Source organism: Lytechinus variegatus, chromosome 14 (genome assembly GCF_018143015.1).
Source record: "Lytechinus variegatus isolate NC3 chromosome 14, Lvar_3.0, whole genome shotgun sequence".
Lineage (NCBI taxonomy): Eukaryota > Metazoa > Echinodermata > Echinoidea > Temnopleuroida > Toxopneustidae > Lytechinus > Lytechinus variegatus.
This window is the reverse complement of record NC_054753.1, coordinates 8,904,642-8,920,005: the sequence shown is the minus strand read 5'-3', so window position 1 is coordinate 8,920,005 and position 15,364 is coordinate 8,904,642. Positions and strand designations below refer to the sequence as shown.

Here is a 15,364-nt window from a genome sequence, read left to right as displayed (position 1 = left end):
ATAATAAACAGTTCTTGTATAGCGCATATCACAATTATGAATAATGTCTCTATGCGCTTCCAAAGGACTTGGATACCATTACCCAGCTGTAGCTTGGCTGCCGTAATTACTATGATTACAGCGCACACGCATTTCAAGGAATAAATTCCTGCCAGGTACCCATTCACCTCACCTGGGTTGAGTGCAGCACAATGTGGATAAATTTCTTGCTGAAGGAAATTACGCCATGGCTGGGATGTTACCAGTCATCTCGAAAATTTCCTGTTAAATGACCAGTCACGTGATCAAATTCAGTCAATCATTTGTTCATTAAGATCCATATCACCATTTTGTAATGGTTTATACTGGCTGCATATATTACCAATTTATGTTTAATATATATCTCACAAAGATACACAACAAATATAGAAAAAGGAATGTATTTAGAATCAAGGTGATTTAACGTGGAAAAATCATCAATATATCATTCTCAATACAATATATAAATTCCTGCCTGTTTATTAAATAATAATATAGGGTATTTATATTGCGCACATATCCATTTTGTTAGGTGCTCAAGGTGTTTCTAAATTACCCGGCCAATCTAGGCGTTCAGAGCGCACACAGCTTCTTAAGGAATTACTTCCTACCAGTACCCATTTACCTCACCTGGGTTGAGTGCAGCACATTGTGGATCAGTTTCTTGCTGAAGGAAATCACGCCATGGATGGGATTCAAACCCATGACCCTCTGTTTCAAAGTCCGGAGACTAATCCACTGGGCCACAACGCTCCACTCTAATCATGAAAAACTTACTAATTTTTTTTTGTAATATTCAAATGATACTTTTGACAGTTCATGAATAGCTATAATGCCTATTCCAATTTCAGTAAGCATTGAAAATGATTCATTGTTTAAAGTCAGTACAAGCAATCTTATTGAGACTACAAAATTCCTCCCCCCCCCCCTTCCCTTCAAAATTAATAAAATTGAGAGCTGAAATGTGACTGATTTTCCTCTGTCAAATTTTAATGACAAAGCTTATACCAACACTTTTAAAACCAATGAGAGTTTCATTTGCACATGAAAAAGTGAAAAAAGAGCTAGATAATTAAAAACAATTGTATTGGCATATTCAGTCTGTCCCTAAAAATACCCTGACCCTAGATATATCAATTGCATATGGTGATTGTGTAAGGGTTTTTCTATATTTTGATGAACGCAAGTGTGATAATCGTGATACTCGTCCCACTTTTCACCATACATACACGGTACATATATTTCTACTATTAGACTCTATTTTAGCTGTCAAAGTTGAAACTTTGCCCACATTTCAAACTGTAGGGAAAAAATTGACTCACCTACCCTAATTCCTGGGACATCGAAAATAGCAATATGATCTGTTTAAAAACTTAATGCTATATGAGTGAAGGTGGCATGAGAGGCCTAGGCGTATGTCACATAATTACTATACTTACTGTGCTCAATACACAAATCCAATGAATTTCAAAAGAAAATACAGATATTTTGAGACTGTGGATTCACACAGACCATCTTTATGCCCTGCAAACTGGATGTAAGCATTAATTGTAAGTATATGAAACTTACACTGTTTAAGAGTGTTACATGAATATACATAATTTTTAATAGATTTTAATTGCAATTTCAAAAATGATCGACCAATTTCACAATTGATACAATTTTACAATTAATTCTAGATGTAGTAAATCAGCTTCAGTCCTCGTTGCATGAAGCAGATACACAATCAGCTGCAAAACTGTGATCAAATGCAAGACATATGACTGATTTTGAAACCCCAAATAGATTTGCAATTAATTTTTAAGTTCCTGTACAATGCTCCATTAGTCTCTTCTGACAAGATAATTGAACAGCAAGGTATTAGGAATGGACGGGTCATCTGTGTCTTTCCCAAGCAACCGGAAATAGTAGTATCCACTGTACGGCAACTGAAGCATGAAAGTGACAAAGCCTTCCCCAAACTCAGATCGAATGGCTTGTGTCATGTCCCTTCCATTAAAGCTCATCTCGTGCCTCAGGAAGATGCGAGCGTTGGTACCAATGGTGATTTCTGTTGCTGGTTCTTTGGTAATGACGAGAGGATCTGCATTGGTGAAAGCGGTTAACCCGAGCGATGAGAATGCTGGGGTGGCACCCCAGATCCCGTGTTCGGGCTGCGGCATCGGCTGGACATTCTGGCGTACTTGGTGCGCTACAAGGAGATAGCTGCAGAGATGAGAAGGTTTGGGCAGACCAGAATAATGGACGTAGACGTGAAGGGCGTATCGTCCTATGTTGGGCGGCATCACAGTGAATACAAGTTCCTCGTCTACCGTTCGCTGCATGGTGTAAGGCACAAGTCGTTGGTCATCTACACCAAAGCTTGTCAATGTATGGGTGAATGCCAATGGCTGGGTCATTTTAAAGCGGATGGTGAAATTGCTGCCATCTGTGGACACAACCACACCTGATGTATGTGAAACCGGGACAAGTCCTGCACTCATGGTTCCAATCGGACCCCAGTGGTCTGCTGGCGAGTACGGGAGTGGCACGTTATCTCTGCTTGGGCTGTTGCATCGCACAAGATACCTGCAGATCTCGGTGTAGCTTTCTAGATTAAGCTCTCCATCCAGGTACTGTTTCCTGGCATACATAGTCAGGTAGAACTGACCTGCCTCTGGGATCCTAACGTAACATGCCATCAGCTCATCCCCAACCTGATGGATGAACTCATAAAGGTCAAAGGGGACACCACTTACAGCTACATCACGGTCACCGTTCACAGTGGACAGTCGGCATGACAGAATGAATCCCGACGGACAGTGGATCTGGACATTTAAGTCTCCATTGGGCACATCGATGATGACATTCTTGTGACTCCGAAGGCTGAAGCCGAACTGAAAGAAGTCTGGCTTTAGTAGAACCTGGACATTGAACTCATCTAGAGATAGCGGTGACTGAAGCAACTGCCATGCAGGGTCATTTGGAAAGTGGCTTAAGATAATCACATCCGGGTCAGCCAGGAAGTAGTGTTCATCGTACTCGAAACGGAAGGGGTCATAGGTCACGGAGCCAGCAATATGCGACACTCCCCAGTTGCAGTCGACGAAGTGCCAGAATCCATCGATACGGACCGAGTTCCAGGTGTGCTGGAACTCAGGCTCTTTGGGTGAGATGAACTGCCCGGCACCATAACCTTTGACCTTCGCGATACCACAGATCTCAACACACTGAAGCCCAATGTATCTGGATAGAAAAAAAAATTAATTCTTCAATACTCATTGTCGAAGTGGTTGCTTCTGAATCACACAGGACACATGAAAAGTTCAGTGAGCTCCTGTTACACAGAGCAGATCTAATAATAATAATTGAATTTATATAGCGCTTTTTCCAGAGGATACAAAGCACTGATGATGGTATAAGACAAGTTTTATGGTTATATAAGTGTGTTTTGAGATGTTTTTTAAAGAGGTAAAGAGAAGAGAGGTTTCTGAGGGATGGAAGGAGTTTGTTCCAAAGACGGGGGCAAGAGATTGAAGAGTTGAAACCGGCCTGTTTTCTGGATTTTGGAATGACATAGGAAGGAGCAGCTGCAGAACAAAGAGAGTATGTAGATATTTGTTGCTGAAATAATGAAGAAATGTAAGAAGGAAGCATGGTTGACGGAGATTTATAGGTTTGAACAAGTATTCGATAATGTATTCTATCAGAAACAAGTAGCCAATGATCTATGATGAGGTCTTGCATTCTCAAACTAAATCTGGAGTCAAGTCAAGATGCTAACTTCATTAAAAGCAATATCAATGTGCCATCTCCATAGCAATGTTTTGACCATTTTTGTCTACAGCATGTTTTTGTCAAGCTTTTTTTTTGTTTCTGTTTCCCTCAAGATTCCTTGATTTCTGTCAATGTTGTATCGAGAGGTCAATGTACCTGCACATCCTCATGAACAGTGTTGAGAAGGTGATCTTCTGATGATAAAGCCCTTTCAGGACCCCCAGCGGAGTATCGTCGATGACATCATTCAGGTCCATTTCCTCACAGTTCTGAGCCGTCAGCCACCGAAAGATCAGGCGCACCTTCTGAAGTTCAGTAGTCCCAAACTCGGTAAGCTCGTTGACCAGAGCAGAGAAGGACGGCTGGGTGACCAAGCTTACAGTCTGGGCCAGCTATAGATGGAAAGGACAGAAGGATATGTCTCTGGTTGAGCTAAGATCCAAATGAATTATTAAATTCTATAAATGAAACAAAATGTTTCTGGTAGTTCTAGACAAGGTAAGATTGTTGGTCAGAGCAGAGAGGGATGGCTGGGTGATTAAGCTCACTGTCTGTTTATTAACATTTTGAATTTTAATTTTGATTAGTTATTTTGAAATCTGATGAGCATTGCTGGTTGGTAGAGAAAAGCTTTTACTTATTATGTTCTGTACAGACCTAGGTAAAAAAATTGATACACAAACTCAAAAAGGAAATTTTGTGTAGCCATCATAAAAAAATGTAGAGCATTTTGCAATGAGATACTGGGAAAATTAATCCCACAGGAAGAATATATATGTATATATATAGATAAAAATATCTACTACAAAGGAATGCTCCTAGAATTACCTCCTATCATTAAGACCAACGTGGTAGACCAATCACTGCTAATCTCATAGCATTGATTAAGTTAAGCCAAGGGTCTATCTGACAGTTCTCCTGACACTGCACAACTTACTAGTATTCCACAATGTCTTGTAGATTGTCTCACTGTCCAAGTCCCCAAACTTGAGCAGAACAGTATTCCTGTGAATTCTGCTTTTTAACTGCATATACAACACGCATATTGGGTGATTTCAAGTTCGGTGTTGGCCTTGGTGTTGGTGTCAGTGTTGAAATTTCGGTTGCTTCCCCTAGCTCCGAAACTTATTCAGAGCTTGTAAAACTGATCCGGATCACATTATTGACATCTCAACAACTAGTGAGTGACTTTTCAGGACCATCCTCATTTTATGTTTGGTGTTATAATCGTGTAAAACCGACCCAACACCAACACCAAAAGGTCAACACTAAACTTGAAATCACCCATATTGAAACATTCAGGATGTCCCACAAACGAATTGAGCATACAAGCATGCTAGATACTACATGTACAACGCAATCATTCAACAAGGAATACCTTCATGGCATGAGCATCAATTTTGAATAGCAACAGTGCTCCTGTGTATTCTGTTTTGAACTGCAGTAACAACATGCATATCAATACTTCCAGGCTGTCCGGAGATTCAAACATACAAACGTGCTAAATGCTACACAAAACATGCAATCATCACTCTAGAACTACCTTTATGGCATGGGCATCAATTTGGCGGAAGATGGAGGGATCGGTGAAGAGTTCCCGCTTTCGTTTGCTGGGGTACTCCTCCTTCAGGGGTACGATGACGACATCGTTGGACTGCGTGGGCGTGGTCCACAGGTTTGTGGAGGTGAAGACGGCCAACTGACTTGCATCGATCCCAAGGTCCTATGAAAGGTCAAAGGTCACATTAGAGTTTTCATTATGGTTTGAAGTTTTGGAGTGACCAATATGAGATAAATAACACTGGGGTTTTGTAAGACTTACAACTGAGGTATCTTTGCCATTATTATATCATTTCCATGGAAACCTAGATTGTGATTGGCTGATGAGCCCTGTTACCATATATAGCACATTTTTAGTTGCAATAATCACGGACAAGAATTCCCTCTCGAGATTCCATGGACAACTGCCCATCCTCAAATGTATAAGACCTCATAATGAGACAACAAGTCTTGTATTGCATGTAGCATTTAAGATTATTAAGTCAAATTATGATTATCAAGAATCCTCTCACAGAAATCATTTTTCTTCCTTTAGGGGATGCCAGCATTTGAAATGAAATTATTTTTAGCACAGAAAAAAAGATTTAAAAAAACCCCATCAGACTGGGGAAAGTTTGAATCAGATGATACAGAAAATCTATGATTTCCATAATTTTTTTTTGAACAACTTTCCAGGAATATAAGCTCCGTCTACCCATTTTCTTATCTTTTCAATTATACTTTTCCGATTTTCTGTCAGTGAGTCTTGGGACTGAAGCCATAACAAAAGAATACCATACCACTGGACATTTTATGAAAAATAAAGGCATTTTGAAAGGGTGGGTGGTAATCACTTTTTACTCAGTGATGGTACAATAAAAATGCATGTTATATGTTAGAATCACACACACAAACAATAAAGAAATAAAACCCCTAAGAATCATCAAAGATGAATAAAGTATGGACTTGTAGGAGACAGCAGTTTGAAAATGAAATGTTTTCTTTATTTTTTTTGGTTTGGGATCATACTTGTATCCGTGCTCAAGTTGGAAAATGGGTGCAAAAAAGTTAATAACAATATTTGAATGAATGTGTTGGCAGGCATACACAAACTAAAAACTGCAAATACATTTTTCAATACATTATTTAAATCAAGGTTAAATGACCCCCTCCCCAATTCAACAAAACAAAATTAAAAATAACCCATCAATATGCCAAAAAATTATGTAAGAAAAACTAACATGGATTTAGTAAATTAAAAATAGCTTCTGGGAATATATTTATCATATTTCACACTGTATAATGGCATGCAAAAATAATGATGTGCATAAAAAAATGAGAACAGCCCACAAGGATAAAATGAATTTTTTTTATAAGGTATTAAGATAAAATGAAATAAATGCCCACTTTCAATCAAACACATTTACAGCATACCTTTTGATCCTCCTTGTAAATTGGAAAATAAAATAGTGAAAATGGCATGATTACCGGTACACAAAGAAAAGAATTTATTCTTCATCTCACATCAACAGAATTTTTCTTTCCAGAAGTGGTAACATCAAACTTTGTTAAAGACCCAGACAGGACCCCAAAATGAAAATGAAAAATCACATACCAATCGAAAGTTTATAGACTACTAAATACAGCAATGTAAACTTTATGCATTTTCACTGTTTAACAGCTGAGTATTTTGCTTAAGAAAAGCTCCAATTATCAGGCTTAGAAAACAGGCTTTATTGTGCTTTTCACCGGCCTCGAGACCAAGACGTCACGTTGTGTGTGAAGAGTCGTGATTTCATTGGTTTGTACACAGAAAAACTGGGTGATTTTTTTGCTTTCCAGATTACGCATTTCATTTTCTTCACTTCTATCACAGAGTGATATCACATATATTTTTTTTCCCGCACGCTTGAATTTATGAAATCTACAGTTTTGGACTGGTTATTGCCATATTTTGTTTCCTGCTTATATGGCACAGATTTCAATTCTATCTGCATTCAGATTACGTGTAACAACTTTTCCTGACATAGCAATTTAGGCCCAATAAGAACCAAACAAAAAAATCACAAAAAAGTAGTGAAAAGTTGTAAGTTTCCATCCATATGTACACTGAATAATTGCGACTGCCATTTTCATCTGAAAAAGGAACAAAAGATATTGAATTCATAATCTGGAAATCAGTAAAATCACCCAGTTTTTTGAACAAAAACCTATGGAATCATGACCCTCCATACACTACATGACGTCATCATTTTCATGCAGGTGCTCAATTGAAAAAAAGTTCAGGAGGAGTGATTTCTTTGATTTCTATTCAATTTTTCAACTAATGGAAGGAGATATGTTATATTTTTGATATATTTGTATTCTATGAATCATTACCCTTGTTGATATATGGTTGGTTTTACACCAGTCAGGGTCTTTAAGCTTCATGTATAATTTATTACCAGGGTCCCGTAACACAATGTTTGGCGATTGATCGCTTATTTAAAAGAACAATTCTGATTGGTTCATATTCAGTCTACTTAGCAAAATGTACATGCAACAAGAATCTTGATTGGTCACAGCGATTAATCGCTAACCTTTGTCTTATGGCGCCCAGAGGTGTTTGTAAGCTTATGAAAGAGGTGTGAGCTTTGACTTATCACCGTTTAAGAGAGCTTGCATGAATTATAATTTTTTTTTAATATATACATGTTTGTTTTTCAAATATATTTCTTACCTCCGTTTGGCAAATACTAACACTTCCAATTGATGATGAAAGAGTCTGAGAAAAACAATTTCGCCTGTTTCAAGTGTTTTCCACAAAGTCATGTAACTCTACATACATGTACATGCAATTTGTAGCATGAAATAGTACAATATCCATACTCTTTGAAATCTGAAATTCACAATCTCTAAATACTTTATATATGAACCATTCTCATTAAGGATAACTCTTTATTTGTTAATTATTAAGAATAATGCTTTATGAACTTTGTAAAATGCACATTATGACTCTGATTATCATCATTATTATTGTTAAAATTATGTAGTTTATGAGAATAAGCTTGTTTTTTCTCTTTGTCTCCTGGAAATACTTTTGAGACAAGTTTTAAAAAAATCCTGGCCCACAATAAATAAATATAACATAAAGTTTAGATTTTGATGCAATATCCCGACCAACCAATAAAAAACCATAATGTAATATTTTTATCTTTAAAGAAGTCACAAAAATCCACCAAATAATGATTAAATTCAATTCTAATGAATTAAAATTTACATTCTTATTTTTCTTGTTATGATTTTACGAAAATCTATGTTAATTTGTAATTTACAAATACAAATCAATTTGCTTTCTTCCACCACAACACATTTCAGATTACTTTCCTCTCAGTATTGATAATTTTGTATGATATTTTATATGTAGAGTACTTTCAAATGGAATTAGATAAGGTTTAATCAAATACAATTCAATAAAGATTAAATGTTCTGAATGATACATTTACAGAAAAAATTGCATGAACTGAATAGAATCAAATAATGATATGAAGGTATCTTTATATGAGTAAGGCAATATCTGGCCTGTACCTGCTTTTAAATACCAGTTATGTTTTTGAATTCATTGACTTTTATCCAACTTTCAAATGAAGCCTTGACAATTTGAAAAAAAAAAAAATATATATATTTTCAGGGGCTACTTTTCACAATCTACTGTGTGTATCGGCAACATTGGATAAGCTTTAACATTGTAAATTAAGGATTTGCTAGGGATCTTTTTTAACCCTTTGAACCCAATAGGCAGGAATACTGGCATACCAGTAAACGCGCATATATCCGATAGGCCGGTATCTACAGCCATGTGACTTTAAAAACATGGATTCTAAATGTCAGGTGATCTTTTAAAATGACGTCATCTTTCTAGTACGTGTAGGAACATTTAGTCGATAATTTCAGTCAAGATTGGCAATGATTTCGGAAGGACTTAGCATCAAAAGTTGCCAAAATATGCCACTTTTTTGTGGTTGCTCGTGTCGTATGTGCAGTAACACACAGTGTAATACGCGGCGAGTCACATGCTTACTATGGGGAAGCAATTAGTATATCTGACTTTGGTGAAAACAGTGATTTTGAGCCCAAAACAGACACTAAATTGATATTTCTGTTTGTAGACTAGGTCTGCGAGAAGCTAAACATCTTCAGCCGGGTCGGTCCGGGTACTAGTGGGAGAAGCTGCCGTTAACCCTGTTGGGTTTCGAATCATGGGAGTTTGTGAATGTGATCGATATGTGCAAATAATTTAGGGTCAAGGTCACCGCCGCCCCTAATAATTCAGGGTTCAAAGGGTTAACTTTCCAGGGCTCGTTTAAGCATTTCCATGTGAATTTTTTTCCTGCAATATGATAACAAATATATAATATCTAGCATTTATTCATATATGAAATAAAAAATTATTCTAAAATATTCATTTTCTTACCATATCTCCATCATCAATGTCCTCATCAGATCCATCATCTACAACAACAGCAACATTTACAACTTGACCTTTGACGTTTGACACGACCTGTTCTGTGTTATGAATATCCGACTGTAACCTCTGGGAGTAAAAAACACACACAAAAATAAGGATGTTTAATTGGGGAACAAACTGAAGGTATTTGAAGATGGAAGTATGAATGAAGATCAACGGCCTCGTGCAGTAAGAGTGGCGTCATTTTACAATCATCATTCTCATTTTTTGTTGAATCAATGTGAACTACAGAATTCTATGAATAACAGCATGTTTATCAGATTACTTTATAACTTTTCATTATTGTCATTGTTATTGTCATCACCATCAACACCATCGTAATCGTGGTCATTAGCATCGTGCTGGGTCATCATCATTACCACAACCATCATTATGATTTTCATCTCACCATCACAACCACCACTCTCATCAATATCATCATCATCATCATCATCATCATCGTCATCATCATCATCATCACCGTCATCACCATCATCATCACAATCATCATCATCACCACCACCAATATTATCATCATTATAAATTGTAAACATCATCATCATCATCATCACCACCATCACCCTCATCGGTGTCGTAGTTGTCGTTGTCACCACAACCTCCACCAGTGACCACCACCATCATCATCATCACCATCACTATCATCACCGTTGCCATTGTCGTCACCACCACCACCACGATCATCATCATCATCAACATCAACCTCATTATCATCATTCTCCTCCTCCTCTTCCTTATCATCATCACCATCATCATAAGTGGACATACTACCTTTTGGTCTAGACTTTGGTTCATCTGTTCCATATTCCTTTTGTGTTCTGCCTTCATCTTGTTATACTCTTCATCTGAAACCTGCCCCTTCTTGGCTTCTATCACAGCAGACATGGAGATGTCGTAGAAATCGATCGCATCTTCAAGTTCCTCAAGCTCTTCTCCGCTAAGACGATCAACTTTAGCCTACATGAAAAAAAGAATGAGAAAAAAACTTTATATCCACAACTTAAGCAAATTTCTACTTAAGCAAATCTCTGTATTCCTATTGATAAAAACATGCTTGCTAGGATTCTAATCTCATGCTGTGATAATCTGAGGAAGCTAGTACAACTGTTATTGCAAAAAGTTTCCTTTTTGAATGAAATTAAAGTACTATATATACTGATACAAGTGGAACATCTCTTTGTTTCCAAGTATTTTACTCCTTCTTTTCCTCGTCTTATCAAAAGCTTCTCATTATCCTTTTCCCGAGAGTACGAAACACATGGCCATTAAAGACAGGTGGCCTTTCTACAGTGGTGGTCACTAACACAGGTTGCATTACTCACCAATTGCTCCAGGAGTCTCTTTCTCTCCTCTTCTTCATTTCCAAGCATCTTCCTCCTTCTCCTCCTCGCCTCCAGCTTATCTTGAAGATGCCTTGCCTGTCTTCCTTTAGCCCAACCTAGCCTCTTCTTAAGATCATCCATCTCCTCCTGGTGTTCCTTCAAGAGACGCTCGTACTCATCCTTGGGCATCGCTGATTTCCTTTGTTCTACTTTGGAGAAGAAGATGGCCTCTTGTTGCTTCATCTGATCTTCGATGCCATTGATTTCTTCATTCCTGCCTTTGCCCTGAATTGAGAGCAGAAAGTAATGCGATTAAAATTGATTTATTTCGAATTCTAGTTCTGACATTACTTTGCAAGATGAATTTTTCTATTGACCGTTCATGGCCTTTAAGATTCTTCTTCTTGATGGTACTCCTCAACGTCCCTATTAGAGGAACCACCCGAGGAGGAATTGGGAGTGCGCACTTTGTTTCTTATTATTCCTTGTTGCGAAAGAATATAGTTGCCTGTGTTCTGAAATTATCGGAGACTGAGATTGATATGATGTCAGGGGGTAGAGAATTCCAGTCCTTGATGGTGCGTGGAATATATGAGTTCTTAAAGCAGTTGGTGCGAGTTCAGCACTGGATGAAAGATTTTCGCGATGTGCATCTGGTAGCTCGAGTTGTCGGACGTAGATAGTCTGATGATAATGATTTATCAAATAACAAGGACCCACACATCACTATCTTATAAATACATATCACACACATCATTTTCATTGGGCATTAGAATAAATTACCCATAATTGTTATCTTTGAAACAGTCAAAGGGCATTAGAACTGTTCCAAAGGTACCTAGTGCATATAATTCTTACAGGGGTGGGAGTGGTCACAAATAAAATGATCTGAACAAACTGAAGAGTGTTGTAAAAATCTAAAATTTAAAGAGCTCCCATACTTTATATAAAGAGGAAAGCCCCCAAAAAGCTGAAGTCATGCTGAAAATAAAAACATTAAAAATATGTAATCAGCTAAAAATCTGAGCTCTCACACCCCTGTACTTACTACCGCCCTCAATGTTGTGTATCATTTGTATACTGTTTTACATGGAATGATAAATGGAAGCAATGTAGGGATTCTGACATTTGTACAAGTATGGTTGGAACTACCCCTTATCGACCACCTTGTCTTCTTAGCATCGTTTCTGTGAAAATATTCAATAATTTTACCCAGTTTTCGTCTCATTTGTATAAAATTTCAGCAGATCAGATTCCCATATTTTGTTGGGCGACTTCGATTCAATCCGCGTATATATCGACAAATGTGATGATTTTACATTTGCTCATATGCACCTGTCTTTTGAAACAGACCACCCGCGGTACACTAAGTTTACGGCCGATTCTTGTCGTGGTGGCAAAATAATATTACTCTTTTAAATCAGTTCTATGATGTCAACATGCTAAATGATCGTCTCACTACTTCCACTGCGAGCTCCGGCACATAATTGGATGATTGACGATATATATTTGTTCTAAAGCAGTTTCCTATCAGATTTCTTGGTTTTTCAGCGGGGTTTGGGTTTGGTTAATAGAGTTTTTATTAATTCTACTAAATTTTTACTTTTTGTTGCTTCTTTTTTTATCGTAAAATCGATTCTTACTGTTTCTATGGACTACTCTCACGCGCGTATCGTTTGTAATACACAATAATTTTAACGCGCGCAAGGTGGTCAGTTTCAAAAGAGGTGGTCGATATGTGGTAGTCTCACCATACACACTTTACGGAATTCCCCAGTATGCAAAGAAGGGAAGAATTACAAGGGGGCTCGGCAACTTTGCTCGCAAAATTCTCAAGAGCCCTGAAAAATACAGAAAGACACCCAGAAAATATACATTCGCTCAAATGCTGAAGGTCATTCAATGTCGTAGATTATGTAAAGTAGCACCCCCTCAAAAAAATAAATGAATAAATGAATGAAGAATGAATGAATGAAATAATGAATGAATGATGACTGAATGAATTGAATGAATGAAATAATGAATGAATGATGAATGAATGAATTGAATGAATGAATGAATAAATAAATCAATTCATTCATTCATCAATAAATTAATAAAAAACAAAAAAAACATTAAGTGGATAAATGAAAAATAAAATAGCAATTCAAAAAATTATAAAAAATAAACACAAAATGAACAACTTGAGTTATTTTCTTTACTGTAAGTGTAAAAATGAACTGTTTCAAGAATGTGGAATAATGAAGGAAACCAATCTCACCTTCTCTATCAAAGTCTGCTCTAGTTTGTCCATATTCCCCTTGTGATCATCAAGCATCTTCTGGTATTCTTTGTCCGAAACCTTGCCCTCTTTCTCTTTGATGTCGGACTGGACTGCCTCATCATAGTTCAAGATGTCCTCCGCGATGTCGTTGAACTCGTCCTTGCTGAGTGGCTCGGATTTATCATTCTAAAACGATAGAATTGAAAGTGACATGACTATGATCTGTGGCCTAAAGAATGATAATGGCAATACATACAAGTGTCTACGCTATCATCAAGCGCTAATCACTCAGATTTACGTGCCACCTGTGATTACTATCTCCAAATGAGTTTAAACAGAATCCAATAAAATGACCGCCCAATTATTTGTAGGAATATACTTAAAATATATGCAAATAATTCTGGTACAGAATACATAATTACTGAGAACTTAGCAATTAGTAATGACAATTTTTTATATTCATATTTGTTTTATTTATATTAATATTCACCCAGGGTAGCCACTTCAGCTCTCAATAGGCCCTGTCTAGCTCTCAACAGGCCCTGTATATCACAATGTCATTATACGTACCCTTCTCCATTCTAATACCTCAAATATTCAAAAGGCAGAAGGTCCATCAATTCTTCGGTATGACACGGCCAAAGATTGAACCAACGACTATGATAAAATGATGGTACCGAAACATTATTATTATTTTGTTTGGCGTCACCTGTGCCTGGGAGGCGAAAAGCGAACTGAATCACTATGACCCGCAGGTCTATCCTCCCGATAACGGATTAGGGGAATGCAGATGGACCACTACACAGGGGTTTCCCCCTACTCTTATACGAATAGTGCAGTGGGTTCTTAACGTGCAAAGGTGGTGACTGTCCTCTACACGGGGCCTCCATTTAACATCCTATCTGAGGGACGGAGTGTTTTCCATTTTAACATAGCCTGCATCTATGAAACATGGGAGAGACGTTTACACACAACGCACTGGCTTCAGTCATCAGCCCGGGGTGGACTCGAACCCACGATTTTTGGTTCGACAGGCAGACGCATTACCGACTGAGCCAACACCGCTCTCTTAAATTCTTGGTCTAAACATTGTTTGCACACGATAGTTTACCCCTCTAAACCTTTATCTGGCCATTACGTTACTGCACCACTGGGACCAAAGGCATTGTAATGAGATACAATCATAAATGGCAATGATTAGTTACTGATTCAGCCGGATTAGACACAATTCGTTGGACCAGTCACCTATCATGCACAAACAATATGGACCGTGATATGGTATTGTGTCTAATCTTGGCTGGATCCGTTGCTGATAATAAGAAATCTCACAAGATACAAAAGAAATCGATACGTACCAGGAGCTTCATCAGTCTCATCCGCTCCTCCTCCTCGTTCTTCCACATCTGTCTCCGTCTCCTCCTCGCATCCAGCTTGTCTTGGAAGTGCATCATCTGCCTTCCCTTGGCCCGGTCCATTCTCCTCCGAAGCTCCTCCATCTCCTTCCGATGCTGGGCCAGGAGACGCTCGTATTCTTCCTTGGACATCTGAGATTTCCTGGACTCCACCTCAGCGAGGAATGTGGATTCCTTGACCATCATTTCTTTCTCCAGGGTCTCGACATCTTCCGGTTTGTCTTGGCTCTGTGAATGCATATCAAAATGATAGGGTTCATGATCATAGGACTATACCAGAGCTGCCAACCTGAACAAGAACATTTCAGTATTTTCAAGGCTGAAAATCAGTATTTTGGTGAGGAAATTAGTATTTTCACAGGAATACCATAGGACAACACATAAACTGAAACTTAAGAAATCAGTATTTTGCATGAAACCATCAGTATTCTTCTCTATTTTCAGTACTAAATACAGAAAATCAGTACTACTTGGCAGCTCTGATGAGTGCATATCAAAATGATAGGGTTCATGATCATAGGACTCTACTATCAAATGTATGGTGACTCAA

At 37.8% G+C, this 15,364-nt stretch overlaps 1 protein-coding gene across 3 annotated transcripts in view; it reads right to left on the bottom strand.

The window, feature by feature from the left end:
• Window positions 1-1,251: 1,251 nt before the first annotated feature.
• LOC121428161 (trichohyalin-like) overlaps window positions 1,252-15,364 on the bottom strand; it is a 40,753-nt gene continuing 26,640 nt past the window's right edge. For 2 of the 3 annotated variants that reach the window (XM_041624755.1, XM_041624756.1), the window contains exons 12-20: window positions 14,758-15,042; window positions 13,400-13,588; window positions 11,140-11,424; window positions 10,589-10,774; window positions 9,767-9,886; window positions 6,748-6,759; window positions 5,318-5,497; window positions 3,931-4,166; window positions 1,252-3,243 (exon numbers count right to left, since the gene is read on the bottom strand). In XM_041624755.1, coding sequence (XP_041480689.1) covers window positions 1,842-3,243; window positions 3,931-4,166; window positions 5,318-5,497; window positions 6,748-6,759; window positions 9,767-9,886; window positions 10,589-10,774; window positions 11,140-11,424; window positions 13,400-13,588; window positions 14,758-15,042 — 2,895 coding nt within the window. In that variant the 3' untranslated portion in view covers window positions 1,252-1,841. The remainder of the gene's footprint in view (window positions 3,244-3,930; window positions 4,167-5,317; window positions 5,498-6,747; window positions 6,760-9,766; window positions 9,887-10,588; window positions 10,775-11,139; window positions 11,425-13,399; window positions 13,589-14,757; window positions 15,043-15,364) is intronic. The other variant, XM_041624758.1, reaches the window with a different exon arrangement.